Source organism: Cottoperca gobio, chromosome 8, assembly GCF_900634415.1.
Source record: "Cottoperca gobio chromosome 8, fCotGob3.1, whole genome shotgun sequence".
Classification (NCBI taxonomy): domain Eukaryota; kingdom Metazoa; phylum Chordata; class Actinopteri; order Perciformes; family Bovichtidae; genus Cottoperca; species Cottoperca gobio.
This window is the reverse complement of record NC_041362.1, coordinates 10,485,022-10,506,299: the sequence shown is the minus strand read 5'-3', so window position 1 is coordinate 10,506,299 and position 21,278 is coordinate 10,485,022. Positions and strand designations below refer to the sequence as shown.

The window sequence follows — 21,278 nt, the reverse complement described above, 5'->3', positions numbered from 1 at the left end:
TGCAGACTTCAGCTTTCGTGCACTCACTCCTTCTCATTCATATACTGGTTTGTCTGTGCATGTGCACACAGACACACACACACACACACACACACACACACACACACCTGCATGCACATGCACAAACACATGCAGCCATGGAACTTGGATAAGGGGGCCAAGCTTTGCAATCTTGGGCCTCTAAGTCAACAGGTGGATGAGGATAATTGAATCAGATGTGTCTGGAGTCTGAAGCCTTGAGATCAAAGCAGTGGCAAGTCAGGCCAGAGCTACACACACACACACATGCACAGGCGCGCACACACTCAGAAGAAAATGAGAACACCATGTAGAGCCTCAGAAGCTGCAGCTTGGCTGATTAAAGCAGCCTGACATCCATACCCCAGCCTGACCTCCAGGTGCAGAGCCAGTGGGCCCGAGTCTCAGCCTCGGGCACCCTCAGGAAGACAGTCTGACCTTGGGACACAAACATCTCTGCCCCTGCACGCCCTCCACCATAACCCCAAACCACCTGGAGGCAAGATCAGTAGAGAGAGTATGGCCTGTGAGCGAGACACGAGAGGTGTTTACACCAGCATCAATAGCCAACTGCTGCAACTGCAGCGACAATGTTAATGTCGCACTTACCCAGGTGAAAAAAAAGGAGAGGAGGTAGAGAGGAAAGGGGGGTTAAAAGTGTTCATATGTAGATGAAAGGCATACACATGGAGGACAGAAGTCAGAGGAAGACACAAGAGGAAAACAAGGAGAGGAAAAAGAGAAATAAACGAGAAGCTGCAAAAAAATGGAGAGTAATACAAAGAGATAAAAACTCAACTTTAACAGTGAACCCAACACCAGAAGTGCTGATTAGCAAGTTAACATGTCAAAACCAACACACACCCACAATCCTTTGAACACAAGGTGACACAAGAAGATGGAGAGTACGTGTTGGCTAATCACCAAAGCCGCTTCGTATGATCTCCTCTCGATCCTCACTGACTGCATTTGCTTTACTACAGCATTCCTCTGCTTGAATCAGGGCTATAGACAAAGCAGTGGCTCCATCTTGTGGCTAAATTAGGAATAACACAGCAACAGTGGAATGCAGTGTGGGTTAGATGATGCATCTGTCACACAGACACACAGACACACAGACACACAGACACACAGACACACAGACACACAGACACACCATCTCAAAACATCAGAAAATCCTTCATATCTTGAACACAAGCTGAAATAAGTCCCGTCCACCACCTGACTAATGGCGAGCGAGACAGAGATCAAACATCGGCACATCACAGGGAGTCGGACGAGTTCCTTCCGTTTAATCTTATCTAAATGGGAGCGACACATAAAAGGACTCTTGGCCCGGCTAATTTTCTTCATCAGGACGTTAGCCTGTGATCTGGGCGTCTTTCATGGACTTATCCCAATCAGACACTATGGTACTCAGCAGTCTGCTTCCCATAAAACCTCTCCATCCACACCCTCTAGAACAGAGGGGAGGAAGGGCCGTGTCGTACTGCAGGTAGCCACCGTTTCTAATCACTTGAAATGTAAGCATTACGTCAGCAAGCAGGTATTTATAATGCAAACAGATGGGAGTCTTTTGGTCGTACACACACACACACACACACACACACACACACACACACACAGGTGAAAAGGGATGTAAGAAATACCTCACTTCATACAAGTCATATCAAATAAAAGTAAAGAAAACAAACATCATCAATTAACTAAACTAAAGCATAATCGTGCCAATTCATTTCACACTGAAGGAGCAAGTGATTAAGGTAGGCTTTCCTTTTAAGTGTACTTCATGTTGTCCATTTTTCAGTGTTGAGGAAGAAACTTAAAAAAACCCACAGAATTAAAATGTGTTCTGGGGCACGGGCTACATAATGCAAGTTTTAAAACAAGTCCTAATGATGTGTTTCTAAGAATCAAATATTCAACAACCCTAGACAGTAAAATTTGAATTACATATGGCAGCAGAGGGCCTGTACTCTTTCTTTCACAGTGCCCTGGTGGATATTAAGCTCTCTTTACACGTTGCTCTCTTTTCTTTATGCTAATGTCCGCTGGGCTCTGATTTGCCTTTTCTTGTTAATTGGAAAGAAAAACCCTGAGCTATTAGGAACATCTCTTTGTCAAGCGCCTGCACTGCCTACAGTCAGAGGAAATATCCCTAAGCAAACTCGGATAACTCGGTTCCATATGTGTGTGTGTGTGTGTGTGTATATACATGAATATATGTATTTATATCATGATGTGTGCATGTGTACCCGAGTAGCACTTTTCTAAATCCAAAAACACATATATTTATATCAGGCATTTAGCTGATGCTCACACAAGAATAGAAATCAAGCAATGTAAGAAACAAGCTAATGAGCTAACAAGCTCCTTCCTCTCACCTCCGTGGGGGTTAGACTTTAGGTTCAACAACTAGGAAAGTGTAAAGACGGGAATAACAGAGAGATGGAAAGAGAATACAAGAGATTCTACGTCCTCTCATGCTGTTTTGAAGTGCATTTCTTTGAAAAGTCAGAATGGACAACTCAAGCAGTCTGATGCAACAACTTGCCAATGTTTTTGGCTTTTCAGGTAGTGCTGCTGAGCAAATACGATGGCCGATCAAGTCACGAAAGCCGTGCGTATTCAGCTTCACAGCCAAGTTCAATATCAGTCTGATAAAACAACTTCAACACACAGCGTGCTTGGATAAATATCTTATGTGTTATATGAAGAATCTTCTATTATTTATTATCTATTTTTGTTGATAAATCACGAGATGGAACAAGGGAAGAGCTCTCTTTTCAAAAAGACTCTATTCAGACAGGAACATAAAACCATACCAGACGTTTCTCATTTCAAATGTGTCAGGACCTCTCAATGTCATCACAATGTCATCCAACATGCATGTGGCCAATGAAGAGAGAGAAAATATTCTGTTCTTTGTATGTTGCACTTACATTTGTTTGGCTTATTCAAAGCTTTTGTTCTGAACTTAAAAGGATTTCACCTATTTGAAGCTGATGTACTTGCAAGATTCCCGCTGTTGAGTCGTATCCTCATGATGGTTCGCACTTATCAGTCAGCTAAATTAACTGTAATGTAATATAATATGTGACGTGACTTGGAGATGTGTTCACAGCGTTTCCACAACATAACCAAGAGCAGCCTATTCAAAACACTCTCTTCCATAAACTACCATTTGACTGTTAAAGATGATCCAGAATATAACTTAGTCGTTTCAGAGAGCAATGTTATCCGTTGTGGGGAGCTCTAATAGAGAGCCTCGCAGTTCATTCTAAGCCAGGAAAACACAAGATTTTCCAGGACATTTGACTTTTTCCCCCCATGTGTTTTTTCAATGACTGGAGAAATTTTAACTGTTTTCCAGGTTTTCCATGACATGTGGGGACCGTGCACTGACCAGTGTTCAACCCTGGCTAGGAGGAGGATTGTGAGGGAGGGTTGGCTTGTGGCGTGTTGACCCTTTCAGAAAGACCCCAGACACGGATTTGACACATCTCCCTCACCGTGTTTGTCTGAATGGAGTATAAGTGACACTAAACGTGGTGTGACCATTGGAATAAAACGCCTAGCTGATGAGAGAGGTCAGAGGAAAATAATTAATCAAGTCCACATTTCTCAACTCTCTGAACGTTTAAAGCAAATGATTGTGGCTGAGAAGAAGAAAATTAAGCTACTTTAGTCTATACTACAAGCAAAGCTGACCAACGTATGAACAAAAGAAATGTTAAGTCCAGCAAATACTGTATTGGTTTAACATCTAAAAAACAGTATTGGAAATAACTTGCACATGTTAGGGCTGCACGATAATGGAAAAAACACGACATCCTGTATGCTTTATATTGCGATATGAACAAACAGACTTGTAGATTCCTTTTCCTTTTGTATCAAGCAGCAATTCATTTGCCCTACTTGACATTGCACATAATGCGATGTGACTATTGCACATGTGATGCTGAAACAACATATTGTGCAGCCCTAGCTCATGTAAAATAATGTAGTGCCAGATTGGAGATTTCCAATCTGCAGACCCATGTATACATCCAGCCATTGGAACATAACATTTGGCTCCTTGTCAGTTTGTTGTGTTAATTAATAGCATGCATGGCCATACACCAGTGCATAATGATGTCCAAATCTATAAAGCTGAAATCCTTGCCATGTTATCATGTTTACTTATGTAGGTTTTGAAGTTTTGTTTAGGTAGGTTTTTAAAAAGGTAAAAACATGTTTAACTGAGGTAATGTACGGTGGAATAGCACCTGTGATGAGCTGCGATAGGGGAGGAACTGGTTCTGTCCTTAAGCAGACTGGCAGCCAAAGTGTCATCAGTATAGCCACCCAGCTCTCCCGTCACCCAGTCAGGCAGACCTGCGTTGCTGTGCTCCTCAGACCCACGAGTCAGTGGTTCATCAAAGTAGATTGACTAAAGATAATAATTCAAAGACAGGAGATAAAGGGTTAATTAAGTTGATCAGTATGTGCAATGAATTGCAACAATGTTTTACTCCAAGTCAAAACAGTACTAGTAATAAACTAGTAATGACAATGTGAGTACTTCAGCATCTTTCGAAGTTAAAAAGGGAGATGAAAAAAGGATGTTTTAATTCAATTATATATTTATTGTTGTTTGTGTATATTGTAGTATAATGCACATAATTTTTACATACTTATTAGCCTATAATTTATTTTCTACACTGGGAGCAACTGTAATGTAAGCCAATTTCTCTCCGGGGATTAATAAAGTTTTTTCTACTTCTGATTTGAAATGAAAGTTCAAATTAAAATCAGAGTCTAAAACCATTCCCAAATGTGTGATGTTCTTTATAATCTGTTTGCTAAGGCATCCAAGCATTGAGTGTAGTTATTCTCTTGCTGCTTTGGGTCCTATTAAAATAATCTCAGTTGTTTTCCTCATTTAACTTAAAAAAGTGTATACCCATCCATACATTCATGTCAGTGAGACAGGCAATGATAGCATGGAGTGCGTTGGGGTCATTACAGCAACAGGGTTGATGGCAATACAGCAATACTAATAATTCAGTGAAGCAGTATATCTCACCATGTAGGTAGGAAGTGTCTTGAGGATGCCATGCTCTGGTTTGCTGGTGAAAGGCCTATCCAGGACCCCTCTTTTAAGCATTAGAAGGAGCAAACGGGCATGCATGTTGCGGTTCTTACGACCTGTCAGACCTGAACCACAGCTGGCCGGGTCACACAGCTTCTTTATCCATGTGGCACATCGCTGGCGCTCTATGCTCAATGGAAGAAAGATAGGGGAAAGGAAGCTACAGGTCATTAAATACATTCATTTATTATCATGCCAGATACTTTCTGGGAGTTGTCTGATGACTTTAATTTGCTTAGAATAGTATAAGACAAATACAAAACAGAGCCAGCAATTAAGTTTGCTACATTAGTGCGGTTTAAACGATGTTTAGTGAAGTGAAGAGAGATGAAATATAACCTCACCTGACTTGTTGGGGTGTTTAAGGACATATGGCTTCATGTCCAGTAGAAAATGGTCAAACTCAGTGTCCAGCCTATCCCATAAGTCCTCGTATTTGCTCATGATGTCCTGAGGAGGAGTATAAATAGGTATAACGGTTTATAAGATGCAACTTTACGTTAACTTACTAGCTAGCGTTGCCTGTGTTTGCTAGCTCCAATGAGTGTTTGTAGATGACTAGTTGCAAATCAGAGAGGATATTTAGCTAGTAAAAAGAAACAGGTAGGGTAACATCGTGTCTGGTAATTTTAACACAACTTGACAACCACTTAAAACAAAGTTAACCTAACTAAGTTAGTTACTTGAGGGACTGAGACATTAGCAAACGAGCTAAAGCAGACTCGTAGAACGCTTGCGTGGTTTTACTTGTTTTCAAACTTTCTGAAACAGACAAACGACACACTAAGAATGGCACATAGTTCATGAGAATGTAAAGTAAGGACTAAAAAGCGACTTACTTTGAGCACCGATTTGGCCGCTCAAAATGGTTCGAAACTTCAGCGTCCTTACTTTACGACACATCCGGTTTCCGTGGAGATGCAGCGTCTCCTTGTTGCCATAGAAACTACACATCTTTTTTTCCCTTCACTTTCCCCAATTATCTCTTTTTGGAGTTAGTTTTTGATTGCTGTTCAATTTATCAAGTTTTACGGCAGTGTATTTAATGAGACGACACTGTTTTTATTCCAAGTTCAATAGAATAGCTTTTTAATTTGGCCCCATTTAAACTGAAAATACTCAACTCAGCCCGAGCAATATTAAATGTAGACAAATAAGGTGGAACATCAGGGAAAGTTGCTTCTCTGCCGTCTCTTTGATACCTGGCATTATTTTCAGCATAATCTAAACCTGCAATGTATTGCAAGTTCACACGATAGCGGACAACACTTTGTTGGATGGTCAGCAACGGATGGAGGGACATGCCGCCTTGGTTAATTCCTCATTGAAAAATATATATAGCCTATATACACACATTTGTATACATTTTGTTTTGTTTACATACAATAGCCTACCTAATAAAATAGTCTGAACTAGTACACATACTTAAATGACATGACGTTAGTTGTATGTGTGCAGGCAACCCAGCATTTATAAATTCTTGTGGTTAATTGCGCGTTGAAATTGAAGGGAAATATTCCCACAGCACGTGAAGGCAGTGTTCACTGACGTCACTTTGAATGAAAAAGAAGCGCTCAGCTGTAGTGCAGTCAGAGGGGAGGCGTGCGGTCTGTCAGCAGCAGCTCCTCCAACAGAGACAGCACCTCTAGTCAAGAGCTGTGACGAGACAAGGACCTCACAGAAATCGGTCGGGACAACACGAAGTTGTTGCGGTGTAGTTTGCACCCATTATGGCGGACCATCTTTTACATTATAGTGACTCAGCTGGGGTTGGCAACCGATTTAACCGCAAAGGTGCTTTGAGGCAGAAAAATGCATTAAGTGAAAAGCCACACATTTACTGCGAGGTTTTGCAAGCAGCCGACGTTCTGCAGCCATTGTACAGACTTCATATGTTAAGCAGTCCTAATGCATACCTGTGTCAGCCCCTTATTCACTTTTGAGTGCAGTTTTTCATGAATGTTGAACTTTACAAATGCTTTTGTAGTTCTTTAAGTTTAATGTGTTCACATTAAAAGCCTAAATGTGTTTGCAGGTAGTTTCCATAGTTACAAGGACATTAGTGCACTGCACACTTGCAGCTAATTAAGAGTTGAACATTTTGAAATTTGATTAGATGTTGTGGCAACTCAAAGCCACCTTACAACCACTTGTGATTTGGGAAGCAAAGATTTCAATGCCAAGGTAAACTACTTGCATGCGTGTATATTGGTGAATTTGTTACTACAGAGTCAGTGGCATAAAGATAGTGTAGACCGACGTTACCATTGAGTGACCAAAGAGAAGCCCAGCGTCACTGTTAAGCTCAGTCAATCATACTGAAAAGACAGAAAAGTTGGGCGTCAGTGTTCTTTAACAGTTGTCATCTTATTCAGTTTAAGTCTTTTCACTTGGCTAAACCTCAATTCAAGCATTTGAAAGTGTGTTGTCAAGTGGCTCCATGAACAAATACTGTGGAAGTTACACATCTAGTCACATTGAAATAAAAGGCTACACAGCAAATTGTTTAAATTGCAAAAGCTTTATTTTTTTCTTCAGGAGGTCACATCATTCTGCAAGGAAGAAAGCAGGGGTTAACATTTGCTGGGCAGTTACTTTTACAATGTTGATTGAAACATTTCCCTGCAACTGACACAATATCCATGTTGTTACCATTTGGTGCTGGAAGACCAACTTTGATCAGGCATTGTTTCAAACAAGCATTTAGGATAATTAACTGTCAAGTAGTGGACATACCTTTGAGGGTTCTTTAGAACCTAGGGGCAGCTGGTTGACCTTTGAAACCCTTTGACCTTTGGGGCACAGGATGGGGAAATTCTGGAGAGTACTTGGTATTGGTGTGGAGATACCTGGCTCGCTGGTAGCCATTTCTGGACTGGACAATATATTTTGGAGGAGTCAGCGGTTCACTCAGTTGCTGGTTAACCACAACTCTTTGCATCCATTCATCACGTGGCTGGTAGTCTCTTTGATCCAAGTTAAGGCGCTCTCCTCCAGAGAAGCTAGAAAAGGGTCTTCCCATCCAAGATGGATAGACAGGCTTGGCTCCTACATTCATTTGGTAACTGGGGAATGAGGGTCCCCCTTGTGTTGAGACGTAGCCAGTTGCAGACCCCATGGAATTAGCTTGGCCATCCTCTCCTGCTGTATTGGAAGGCCCAGTTCTCTCAGATGGGTATTTAAAAAGACTTCTTCAAAGATTAGTTGAGGGACATTGCTGAAGCCACCTCCACTGGAGCCAGAGTTTGAGCCCTGGTTTGGGGAACCATCGCCAGAGTGGCCAGCTACACCATAACCTTGGTTATCTGGCTCAGGCTGCCAAGATGCAAAGCTGGGAGACTTTGTGGGTGGAGAGGTGGTTGAATGTGCAGGCTCATAGGCAGCTTTATTAGCCTGAAGAGCAAGTATACTAGCTGGAGCTGAGCTGAGCGTCGCTGGATTACTCAGCTGGTAATTTTGGTTTAAAGGAAATATGAGTGGAATGTGAGCGTTTTCCTGGCCCCAGTCTCTTGAACCAGCATTAATAAGTCCTTCTACCTCATGAGCACGAGCTGTATGAGGCATGTTCTCTTGGGGTGAACCTGACCATTGCTCAACTGCAGGCGTTATGTAGTTTGTGTATATGGGCGTAGTAGCTTGGTCATCTGAAGCCTGCAAGTCAATCTCATCCAAGTTCAGCAAGTGATCTTCTCCATCATCACCAATGTTATGCACGTCAGCATATGGATATGGCGCTGTAAAGACAATTAAAATAAATATATACGCACACAAAAACACACACACCTCAGGCCAAATGTGGTAATTCATTTAGAAAGTCATTACATCTTAGAGCTGGCAATCCAGCACTGCATTCAGACAGCAAAAAACAAATCCAGGAGACTCTGCAAGAGGCCAGTAAAGGACAAACATTTGATTAAAATGGCTGTTAAAAAGGTAATTGAAACAAATAATGTGCAATGAAATGCTCAACTTCAATTAAAGTTACCGCAGAAGAAGTCCAAGAGTCATGACTGTGGAAAAGCAGCACCCCGTTCTCTTCAGAGACTATGATTCGAGACAAGCAGCTCACTGAGTTTAACTGGACTTGAGCGTAACCTATCTAGAACTTCCTCTGCGTCTCTTTTATATCCAGTGTTCACTTAACGAAGCCAATTGGCAACAGCTGCTCCCAGAGCAATCAGTGTCCAGATCGTTAACAGGTGTGGCAGCTGGACAACACCACCTACTGTCTCAGTGTGAAAGTCACCCTTGTTAACTCTTTGTTAGACTGTAGTGTTTACTGATTTAGCTTTTTTGAAGAACACTTATCATTTGCACATGGTAACTGTCAAAAGGTCGTAGTAGATTCTCACTTAATGCTTCTGCATGGAGTCAGGGTGCCACAGGCTGCCCTGAAACCAACACTCTGTTGCCACCATCTTTGCTAGTGTAACATTTGCCCCTGGATATCTGATACTGTGGCAGCCAAAGAGGAGAAAGACAAAGGAAAGATCTAGGACTGAGGGAGACGAAGTAGGAAAACAGTGGGACGAGTTATAGTGGGGAATACTGAGGTGAAATTAAGGTTAGATCACTGATAAGGCGCCTTTTCATGAAATTGGAACAACAAATATATTGTAAAATAAATTAGGAAATATTGGATCGAGAAATTGTATGTCATTTATTTGAATGCATAAAAAAAAGCATGGCTCTATTTTCACATGCTTTGCCTGTGACAAGATTACTACGATTGAGTTTAAAGTATGAACTACCAGGTATTGAAAAAGGCTTGATCATCAGTGTCGGGAGGGCCCAGTCTGTAGAGCTGCTGTGCATTTAGAAGGTGGTCATCTCAACATTATACTGAGTGGAATGTGTGGAAACAGAAGGGAAAGTATGTACTTTCTAAACAACACTCTGATGATAAACTGACAACATAAAGACAATAGACCTATCTTTGCACCAACTTTACTGGCATGTGTATTGTTCTCGTGCCAACTACTGTCATTGTGTAGGGTCATGTAACAGAGTGATGTTGTAGTGAGAAGATCTGTGAGTTTAATTAACTCTTTGCTGAAACAGTGTCTACCTTATGTCCTATATCCATATGGACACGTATGTCTTTTACATGGGACTATGACTCCATATGTTGTGCTCATGCTCTCAGTATGCTGTGCATGTTTTCATGCATGTATACAAGTGATTACATTGCCTAGAGCATAGGTCTTCAACAGGGGGTCGCGAAATTGTTTGTAGATAAAGCAATTTGAAAAAAAAATGTAATAAAAAAAATTAGTTTTTTTTTTTTGCTTTGCCATTCACATTCCCTCCTCCGCTGTACTTCGCGAGGGGCGGCGACACACACCTACAGTCGGAGACAGAGTGGAGGAAAGGAGAGGGGTGAACTAAAATAAATTTGCGCCACTGTCACTTTCCCCAATTATCTCTTTTTGGAGTTAGTTTTTGATTGCCGTTCAATTTCTCATGTTTTAAGTCAGCATATTGATTGAGTTTACACACTGTTTTTATTCCAAGTTCAATAGAATAGCTTTTTAATTTGGCCCCATTTAAACTGAAAATAGACTCAACTCAGCCCGAGCAATATTAAATGTAGATAAATAAGGTGGAACATCAGGGAAAGTTGCTTCTCTGCCGTCTCTGATACCTGGCATTGTTTTCAGCATAATTAAATCCTGCAATGTATTGCAAGTCCACACGATGGCGTACAACACTTTCTTTGTTGGATGGTCAGCAACGGATGGAGGGACATGCCGCCTTGGTTAATTCCTCATTGAAAAATATATATAGCCTATGTACATTTGTATACATTTTGTTTTGTTTACATACAATAGCCTACCTAATAAAATAGCCTGAACTAGTACACATACTTAAATGACATGACGTTAGTTGTATGTGTGCAGGCAACCCAGCATTTATAAATTCTTGTGGTTAATTGTGCGTTGAAATTGAAGGGAAATATTCCCACAGCACGTGAAGGCAGTGTTCACTGACGTCACTTTGAATGAAAAAGAAGCGCTCAGCTGTAGTGCAGTCAGAGGGGAGGCGTGCGGTCTGTCAGCAGCAGCTCCTCCAACAGAGACAGCACCTCTAGTCAAGAGCTGTGACGAGACAAGGACCTCACAGAAATCGGTCGGGACAACACGAAGTTGTTGCGGTGTAGTTTGCACCCATTATGGCGGACCATCTTTTACATTATAGTGACTCAGCTGGGGTTGGCAACCGATTTGCCCGCAAAGGTGCTTTGAGGCAGAAAAATGTGCATGAAGTGAAAAACCACAAATTTACTGCGAGGTTTTTCAAGCAGCCGACGTTCTGCAGCCATTGTACAGACTTCATATGGTAAGCATTCCTAATGCATACCCTGTGTCAGCCCCTTATTCACTTTTGAGTGTAGTTTTTCATGAATGTTGAACTTCAGCAATGCTTTTGTAGTTCTTTAACTAGTTTAATATGTTTACATTAAAGCCTAAATGCGTTTGCAGATACTTGTGCGTTCGCCATTTCCATAGCGACAAGGACATTTTAGTGCACTGCACACTTGCAGCTAATTAGTAAATAGCAAAAGTGTGAAATTTGATTAGCCCTTGCTGTGTAAAATCAAAGCCACCCTAACCACCACTTATGATTTTTTGTTGCAGGGGATTTGGGAAGCAAGGATTTCAATGCCAAGGTAAACTACTTGCATGCGTGTATATTGGTGAATTTGTTACACAGAGTCAGTGGCATAAAGATAGTGTAGACCGACGTTACCATTGAGTGACCAAAGAGAAGCCCAGCGTCACTGTTAAGCTCAGTCAATCATACTGAAAAGGCAGAAAAGTTGGGCGTCAGTGTTCTTTAACAGTTGTCATCTTATTCAGTTTAAGTCTTTTCACTTGGCTAAACCTCAATTCAAGCATTTGAAAGTGTGTTGTCAAGTGGCTCCATGAACAAATACTGTGGAAGTTACACATCTAGTCACATTGAAATAAAAGGCTACACAGCAAATTGTTTAAATTGCAAAAGCTTTATTTGTTTCTTCAGGAGGTCACATCATTCTGCAAGGAAGAAAGCAGGGGTTAACATTTGCTGGGCAGTTACTTTTACAATGTTGATTGAAACATTTCCCTGCAACTGACACAATATCCATGTTGTTACCATTTGGTGCTGGAAGACCAACTTTGATCAGGCATTGTTTCAAACAAGCATTTAGGATAATTAACTGTCAAGTAGTGGACATACCTTTGAGGGTTCTTTAGAACCTAGGGGCAGCTGGTTGACCTTTGAAACCCTTTGACCTTTGGGGCACAGGATGGGGAAATTCTGGAGAGTACTTGGTATTGGTGTGGAGATACCTGGCTCGCTGGTAGCCATTTCTGGACTGGACAATATATTTTGGAGGAGTCAGCGGTTCACTCAGTTGCTGGTTAACCACAACTCTTTGCATCCATTCATCACGTGGCTGGTAGTCACTTTGATCCAAGTTAAGGCGCTCTCCTCCAGAGAAGCTAGAAAAGGGTCTTCCCATCCAAGATGGATAGACAGGCTTGGCTCCTACATTCATTTGGTAACTGGGGAATGAGGGTCCCCCTGGTGTTGAGACGTAGCCAGTTGCAGACCCCATGGAATTAGCTTGGCCATCCTCTCCTGCTGTATTGGAAGGCCCAGTTCTCTCAGATGGGTATTTAAAGACTTCCTTCAAAGATTAGTTGAGGGACATTCCTGAAGCCACCTCCACTGGAGCCAGAGTTTGAGCCCTGGTTTGGGGAACCATCACCAGAGTGGCCAGCTACACCAGAGTGGCCAGCTACACCAGAGTGGCCAGCTACACCAGAGTGGCCAGCTACACCAGAGTGGCCAGCTACACCAGAGTGGCCAGCTACACCAGAGTGGCCAGCTACACCAGAGTGGCCAGCTACACCATAACCTTGGTTATTTGGCTCAGGCTGCCAAGACGCAAAGCTGGGAGACTTTGTGGGTGGAGAGGTGGTTGAAGATGCAGGCTCATAGGCAGCTCTATTAGCCTGAAGAGCAAGTATATTAGCTGGAGCTGCAGGCATACGGTGACTTAGTTGAGCTTGGACATGGCTTAGCATCACTGGATTACTCAGCTGGTAGTTTTGGTTTAAAGGAAATATGAGTGGAATGTGAGCGTTTTCCTGGCCCCAGTCTCTTGAACCAGCATTAATAAGTCCTTCTACCTCATGAGCACGAGCTGTATGAGGCATGTTCTCTTGGGGTGAACCTGACCATTGCTCAACTGCAGGCGTCATGTAGTTTGTGTATATGGGCGTAGTAGCTTGGTCATCTGAAGCCTGCAAGTCAATCTCATCCAAGTTCAGCAAGTGATCTTCTCCATCATCACCAATGTTATGCACGTCAGCATTATATGGATATGGAGCTGTAAAGACAATTAAAATAAATATATACGCACACAAAAACACACACACCTCAGGCCAAATGTGGTAATTCATTTAGAAAGTCATTACATCTTAGAGCTGGCAATCCAGCACTGCATTCAGACAGCAAAAAACAAATCCAGGAGACGCTGCAAGAGGCCAGTAAAGGACAAACATTTGATTAAAATGGCTGTTAAAAAAGGTAATTGAAACAAATAAAGTGCAATGAAATGCTCAACTTCAATTAAATTTACCGCAGAAGAAGTCCAAGAGTCATGACTGTGGAAAAGCAGCACCCCGTTCTCTTCAGAGACTATGATTCGAGACAAGCAGCTCACTGAGTCTAACTGGACTTGAGCGTAACCTATCTAGAACTTCCTCTGCGTCTCTTTTATATCCAGTGTTCACTTAACGAAGCCAATTGGCAACAGCTGCTCCCAGAACAATCAGTGTCCAGATCGTTAACAGGTGTGGCAGCTGGACAACACCACCTACTGTCTCAGTGTGAAAGTCACCCTTGTTAACTCTTTGTTAGACTGTAGTGTTTACTAATTTAGCTTTTTTGAAGAACACTTTTTGCACATGGTAACTGTCAAAAGGTCGTAGTAGATTCTCACTTAATGCTTCTGCATGGAGTCAGGGTGCCACAGGTGCCCTGAAACCAACACTCTGTTGCCACCATCTTTGCTAGTGTAACATTTGCCCCTGGATATCTGATACTGTGGCAGCCAAAGAGGAGAAAGGCAAAGGAAAGATCTAGGACTGAGGGAGACGAAGTAGGAAAACAGTGGGACGAGTTATAGTGGGGAATACTGAGGTGAAATTAAGGTTAGATCACTGATAAGGCGCCTTTTCATGAAATTGGAACAACAAATATATTGTAAAATAAATTAGGAAATATTGGATCGAGAAATTGTATGTCATTTATTTGAATGCATAAAAAAAAGCATGGCTCTATTTTCACATGCTTTGCCTGTGACAAGATTACTACGATTGAGTTTAAAGTATGAACTACCAGGTATTGAAAAAGGCTTGATCATCAGTGTCGGGAGGGCCCAGTCTGTAGAGCTGCTGTGCATTTAGAAGGTGGTCATCTCAACATTATACTGAGTGGAATGTGTGGAAACAGAAGGGAAAGTATGTACTTTCTAAACAACACTATGATGATAAACTGACAACATAAAGACAATAGACCTATCTTTGCACCAACTTTACTGGCATGTGTATTGTTCTCGTGCCAACTACTGTCATTGTGTAGGGTCATGTAACAGAGTGATGTTGTAGTGAGAAGATCTGTGAGTTTAATTAACTCTTTGCTGAAACAGTGTCTACCTTATGTCCTATATCCATATGGACACGTATGTCTTTTACATGGGACTATGACTCCATATGTTGTGCTCATGCTCTCAGTATGCTGTGCATGTTTCCATGCATGTATACAAGTGATTACATTGCCTAGAGTGTACACTTCATGTTGCTTTTTTTTTATTCTAAATATTTTAGATTCTTCATGAGTACAGGGGCTTAACTGTCTGACGGGGGAGCTTGACCATTGATGCATCATGGGAGTGGGCTGACGGATGCATGTTCTTGGATGCAGACAGGATGTTGAATGTTTTTCTTGTACAGTGTACATAAGGAATGCATTGCTTTTTGCAAACCATATAGTGGGATAATCCCTGAAGGCCTTGGTGTATGAACTTCTCTTTTCTTCATGGAATGGATGCTTAATGGCTTTTGCAAGTCTTGATCACACTATTAAGACTCGAGATATAGGATTGTTAATATGTGTATCCATAAGACAGATACAGCCCAATGTGATCTCAAGTGGGCCAGAGCAGTAAAATCATAGCATAATAACTTATAAATAACGACAACTCCAAATGTTTCCCTTTGTTTTGGTGCAAAAAAGTACATTCTGAAAATGATCACATTTAATGAACTATCCTTTTACAAAACATTATGAACAACCTGAAATTTCTTAAGAAAGATAAGTGCAATTTCAACAATATTATGCCTCAGTTTATCATTTACACGTGCATTACACCTTACAGATCACAGTGTATCTACAAAGGCACATTTAGTCACAGGTAGCTGTAACTGAACAATATAGTAATTTACTTTATGATCAAAACAACTCGTCAAGATCTAGAAGTCATTTTAAATTTACATTAATTTCCACATCTGTGTAGTAATCCTGACACACCACACCATACAAGCTAAAGTGGGAACTATTAAGGAAGAAGGTTAAGTTATCTCCTGCCTTGCAAATGTATAAAATGTAAACATTAAAAAATTGCAGTTAATGTCTTCTCTGTAATTTTTACACTTTGCAAAGTCATCCGTATGTTTGACACCCCTACTCTAAGTCAAGGCATATATATTCCTTCTGTGAATGCAAACGTAATATTCATACATAAAGCTCAAGAACGGAATCTTTGAGAACTACTAGGCTGGAATGCAAAGTCAAATACTTCATACGGTCATACCTTCATGCTGCTCAAGGTGACAATGTTGCATGTTTGAGGTGCAGCTCCCCAGCAGAACATAAGAGTTATTAGAAAAGTGAGAAACCGTGGCTCCTGTGATCATTCATCTATATCCATTTCCCTGCATGGCAGTTTATTGTTACTAAGGTGTGGGTAGATTAAGGACGGTCTGGAGCATCTTGCTGTGCATTAAAACAACCACCAAATAGTGGCATTTTTGTTTATTCTCCAGTGATCACCCACCTCCACCATGCAACAGTGAGCAGTAGAGTGCGGTCCACAGTAGAGCTAAGGGATCCCTGTGTGGGTGGAGGACAGAGCCCCTGCTGCTCCCAGGTTGGAGACTGCGGTCTACCTTTGTATTGTTAAAGGTAACACAGGTTGTGTGGTTCTCTAGGATGAGGGATGTAACATGCATGTTTTAGAATCACTTAATAGCCAAGACCATATTACTTAATTCCTTTTGTTCAGTAGCCTCCCATTTACTGCCATTTTCTTGGAATTGTTTTACATTTACATTTATTTCCAGTCAACAAGATGTGACTCACCGTATAATTACAAATCCTTGTCAACAGCCACCTTACAACGCACCGTACACAGTACATCGGTTAGACATTATAGAGACGTGGATGGTTTTCTTTGGCTGTGACGCGGTCCACTGTGGAGAATCTGTAAAAGTGATACATCCTGTCATATGGACATGCTGAGTTCTATCCTAATGTATACACACAATACAACTACACACTCAACCCTTTCATTTTCTCCCCCATGCTGTGATTCTTGTACAGTATTTTCTTTTATTCCCACTCACTTTAATTCTGTGTTGCTTGTGTTTTTTATTCACAACTGTAAAAAAAATCCCTGAAAAACACAAAACTGGGCTTTCCAGTGAGATAAGTCTGTTTATTATACTGTAGGCTATGTTATAAGATTTAAGTCTATATATAAAACCAATTAACCACAACTTCTTGTGAAGAATTCAAATTTGGAAAAGATTGGCATGAACATTTTAAAATTTTATTTAAATTTAGAAGTGCCCCCCGTTAGCACAGAATGAAACGTATTACAGTAATATCGTAAATGGAAATGATTCATAATGGAACCATTAGGTGGACACACCTTATAGGAATCCCCAGTGTGATTTGATGAGTGTATTCACTGAGATCAAATGATGCAGGAATAAATTATAGGCTGTTTTCTTACATTTACGCATGGCATGGATATGCGCTCAACACTTGCAGCTCCACGTGTCTACGTATATTGCAAGTTCAATTTTAATTCAGTTTTCGACCTGAGAAAGAATGACACATCAACAATGGACGAATCCTATCAAAATATATAAAAAGAAATATGACAGAATTTTTTAATTAGTTAAATTTCACGTCTGACCTATTAATTCCCACAGGAAAACACAAAATGTCACAGAATGAGTGGTGTGAGAGAGTGTGTGTGAGTGTGTTTCAGTGTTGGATGCTCTGCTCTCCCCCCTCCTTGCCTTCCCCTCCTCCCTAGCCTTTGAAATGCAGCGTCTGTGGAAATGACTGTGCCATCTGGAGAGTTGAGAAGCCATTGCTGCGAGGAGAGCGCTACGTCTGGACGCAAGAAAGGCGAGAGGTGGAGGGAGAGGCGATTGGAAGTAGAAGAAGAAGAAAAAGCAGAGGATGTAACAATGTAGAGAGTGTGGAAAGAAACTGAGGAGGAGGCAAAGGTGAACGCATACTTACAAGACTACATAAAAACAGGAGGATTTGCAATTGAATGGGAGGAAGTGTGATAGATAATGAAGTTCAAGAGGTCTTTTACACATTCTGGCTTCTTGCTGCAGATTATTGGCAAAGATGAAGCAAACAGTGTGACTACTCAGAGCAGAGGAAAAAGAGCAGAGTGAAAACAGTGGTGAGTATTATGTCTAGGTGATGACAAAACAGGCTGTAAACGGTGGCCAAGTTACATCTAAGTATTAATATCACAGACTGTCGGGTTAAGCCTGCTATAACCGACTTTATTTTGGCCACTGCGGACAGCGGAAGTTGTGAGCATTATATTGATATGGTGAACTTGTCAGAAAACAGTTGCTTATCAATGCATTCAGCAGCAACATTGTCATTCATGTGGAGTCATGTTTCTGGTCATCTGATGAATGTAAATGAGATATTCTCTCTTTTGTAGCTCTGACGCACAATTTTTTTTTTTTTAGCTTTTTCGCTGAAAACAATACTGTGAGATTGAACCAAAAACAGTAATGTTGTGACCAGATAGCTAACCAATAAGCTGAAACTCACTATAAAGCTCCTTAAAGCTGAGAGGTTTATCACCACGAGCGACCTCTTTCATATTGCCATTTGATATTTAAAGTATATAATATTGATTATAGTCACTGAAATGTGGGTTAAATCGCCTTTATCTTCTGTACTGTTATGTTTTTCTGAGTGGAACAAAATATGTGGGCAGGGTTTAATTAATAGAGCAATATAACATTCATCAGATCATTCAGATTGCTAAGCGAATACAAAGCTGTAGATGACTGGAGGCCTCCACCCCACACCTCCTCCACCCATGTTGTCAGCAGGAAGACGATACTTTTAGATGAGTGAATATGTTTTTTTTTTACATGTTCTGGGTACATACAGTACAAAGAGATAACGTAACAGTTAACACAGGGACACAGGAGTAGATCATAGAACATTTGTTTTTATTTTCTTTCATAGTCCCGTAATGTAATGAGGTGAGGGTGTGTAGACAAATGAATCAGAAGTCTTTGACAGTGCATATGTATTGAAACCTTCTTCCAAAAAGTCATCCCTTGTAGAGAGCCAGTATTTTGCTCAAGATGTTTTCTGTCTGTTTGCTCACTATGCTGTTGGCCTGAATCATCTCCATGTTGTTTTTGTTTCTTCTTAAGTCCGCTCTTTGCTTCCATGGTGACATCTCCGTTACTGTAACCAGCCTAGTTTGTTGTTGTGTTGGAAATATATCTGCAAATGCAGCCAATATGCCTACTCTCATTTACCAAACCAGTGACTGTTAATTCTCCTCAAGTGATAATGATGAGATCTTTATCGTGCGCACAGATGAGGGCGTTTGGTGTAGGCTGCTCCACCACTCTCTGGGACATGTGTTACCCCCGTAGGCGACATCATGTATATGTCTGTTAGCATGACGAGATGCTGACACATGGCTCCAAATAGATTGTCACTGGACCCTACTGGCAGCGTAGGCGTAGAGCCAATCACTTCCTCCGCTCAGAACGGAGCTGTGGACCTCATTAACCAATCAGGGAGCAGAAGTGAGGGGGTTTTGGAACATGAGAGCGAGAGCTGCTGAACTCCTGATGGGGATCCGCAAAACAATAACTTCTTCCACAACGGCGAGATGCAGCGCAGCTCCTCTCAAGTGGCGCAGTTGAGATGTGAAGGGTCCTCCTGCTCTACTCTGCTTTGAGTGTTAAAATGGCTTGGATATGTTTCATTAAATCTTACAAAACAGATCTACACCTTGTAGCTTTTTAGTACTTGACTATTTACCACATTTGTAGGAAATATATAATATAGTGAAATCATTCATTTAAAAGCGAATCTCATTATTTCTTTATTTAATCACTCAAGTGTGTTTATTATAAGGTAAACTCTATAAACAAAAAACTCACCAGTGCTAAGAAAAAAATACTAGGACTTGAAGTAACTCTGAATACGATTGACACTCGCTCTCAAACCTTGAATTATCTGAATAGTGGTTCAAAAGCAATTACAGCCAGCGTGATGATCAGAACCTGGAAGAACGAGGAAGTCAAATGCTAAATCAATCCATATTCTCAACCGATAAACCCTGTATAGTATTTTGAATTAGACGAAGTACAGTAAAAGCAATACGTGAATCCCGCAGCAGTCCTTTTCACAACTTTATTTTGAATATCTCATGAAAGTTATTAAGCTTAGCATTGAGTCTAAGAAATATCTGCTCGGGAGGTACTCATTAATATACAGTAGGCTTGTTGAATGTGGAGAAATCACTGAAACGTTCTGAAATATATCGACGGTTTAAAACCCTCTCTCCCAGCTGAACGGCATTAATTACACCAAGAGTGGAAGCTTTGCTGGCCGGGATAATTATGTGTAATTCTGCCTCTGATTCAAAATGTCCCTTTTTACTATTGAGTGTTGCTTCCCTCCTCTTCTCTGTCTCCCTTCCCTCCCTGTCCACTTCCTCACGCAACACTACTGTAGCAACAACATTTCCATTTGGTTATGATGATAACAGCTTCTCTGATGTGTGTTTTATGTTATCAGATCGCATGGTTATTCCAGCTCCTCTTGGTCTGACTTACTGACTGTATGTTCAACAGACTGAAACAGAACATACAAAACTACACGCATGATTTTCAGTACATACAGTATAGATGAAAAATACTGAGTCGATCTCAGCAATTCCTCGGCACCGCCTGTGTGCTTCAAAGGCCACCAAAGTTGCACCCTGTCAAGAAGTATTGGCTCTCGCTCTTCTTTGTCTACATTGGTAGCTTGTCAAATTGAATCGTAGAACCTTAACAGCCCGTGCCCGAAAGGGTTTTTGATCAGTGTGCCAGTTAGCACTACCCTAAAGACAGAGCAACACAAGACCTTGCTATGTGTCAACATAAGGGGATTGCCACAGTCTGGGTGCTAGACAAAGAGCTCTCATTTAAAACTCCACACTGCCAAGAGGGGCTGAGGAGGAGAAGAGAGGATTGACGGTGATGGGAAGTAGAGAGGAAATGTTTTAGTGTTGGATACAGAGGTACTCGATGTTAAGGCAAGAAGCTTGTGCCGTATACTGCCCATTACTGTGGGTCCACCATAATGCCATAAATGACTGTTTTTGAATTCTGAATGGTCTTTTTTGATGAAGGATAGCTGTGACAGATATGGTGTGTTTCCTGTGACTGCTTCACAATGGAAGCTACCCTGTTTATGTTTCATCAGTGGAGCGCTTTTAATGTGAAGCAGCAGAAATTTCATGAAAATCTTTCAAATGTTTCTGCATTCCTGCTGTTACAAGGCGATGCACAGATTAGATGAGCTGCCAGATGTGTCATCTATACTAAAAGTCAGGTATAGTGTGTGTAACGGAGGAACATGTGAATCAGCAGACCATTTCAACAGTGTTTTATTTTTCTCAGTATGTGTGTCCTATTATTATGATTTATATAGGGTTATTTGTATTAATATGCATTGTTTAAAGTCCCCCCCTGCCCGACTGTTGGGCCTCCCGTGGACTAGGGAA

The 21,278-nt window shown here is 41.2% G+C and overlaps 3 protein-coding genes across 11 annotated transcripts in view; 1 reads left to right on the top strand and 2 right to left on the bottom strand.

The window, feature by feature from the left end:
* The window catches only part of cep112 (centrosomal protein 112), a 95,115-nt gene extending 89,026 nt beyond the window's left edge, over window positions 1–6,089 (bottom strand). For 3 of the 4 annotated variants that reach the window (XM_029437524.1, XM_029437527.1, XM_029437526.1), the window contains exons 1-4: window positions 5,992–6,089; window positions 5,497–5,602; window positions 5,087–5,277; window positions 4,287–4,450 (exon numbers count right to left, since the gene is read on the bottom strand). In XM_029437524.1, the coding sequence (XP_029293384.1) occupies window positions 4,287–4,450; window positions 5,087–5,277; window positions 5,497–5,596 (455 nt within the window). In that variant the 5' untranslated portion in view covers window positions 5,597–5,602; window positions 5,992–6,089. Of the gene's footprint in view, window positions 1–4,286; window positions 4,451–5,086; window positions 5,278–5,496; window positions 5,920–5,991 lie in introns of those variants that run through there. The other variant, XM_029437525.1, reaches the window with a different exon arrangement.
* Window positions 6,090–7,624: 1,535 nt separating this feature from the next.
* LOC115011650 (uncharacterized) lies at window positions 7,625–13,911 on the bottom strand. Of its 4 annotated transcripts, none has more exons than XM_029436828.1 (6): window positions 13,785–13,911; window positions 13,621–13,679; window positions 13,053–13,532; window positions 12,882–13,016; window positions 7,889–8,430; window positions 7,625–7,704 (listed from the first exon to the last, which is right to left on the bottom strand). In XM_029436828.1, the coding sequence occupies exons 1-5, from the start codon at window positions 13,805–13,807 to the stop codon at window positions 8,207–8,209; spliced, it is 921 nt and encodes a 306-aa protein (XP_029292688.1). In that variant the 5' UTR covers window positions 13,808–13,911; the 3' UTR covers window positions 7,625–7,704; window positions 7,889–8,206. The 4 variants fall into 4 exon arrangements, 3 of the variants coding, with proteins under 3 accessions (XP_029292688.1, XP_029292689.1, XP_029292687.1); XM_029436829.1 differs by having other exon boundaries at window positions 12,882–12,962; XM_029436827.1 differs by having other exon boundaries at window positions 12,882–13,532.
* Window positions 11,325–21,278, top strand: part of prkcab (protein kinase C, alpha, b) — an 88,115-nt gene continuing 78,161 nt past the window's right edge. For 2 of the 3 annotated variants that reach the window (XM_029436815.1, XM_029436816.1), the window contains exons 1-2: window positions 11,325–11,491; window positions 11,791–11,822. In XM_029436815.1, the coding sequence (XP_029292675.1) occupies window positions 11,325–11,491; window positions 11,791–11,822 (199 nt within the window). Of the gene's footprint in view, window positions 11,492–11,790; window positions 11,823–17,581; window positions 17,916–21,278 lie in introns of those variants that run through there. The other variant, XM_029436817.1, reaches the window with a different exon arrangement.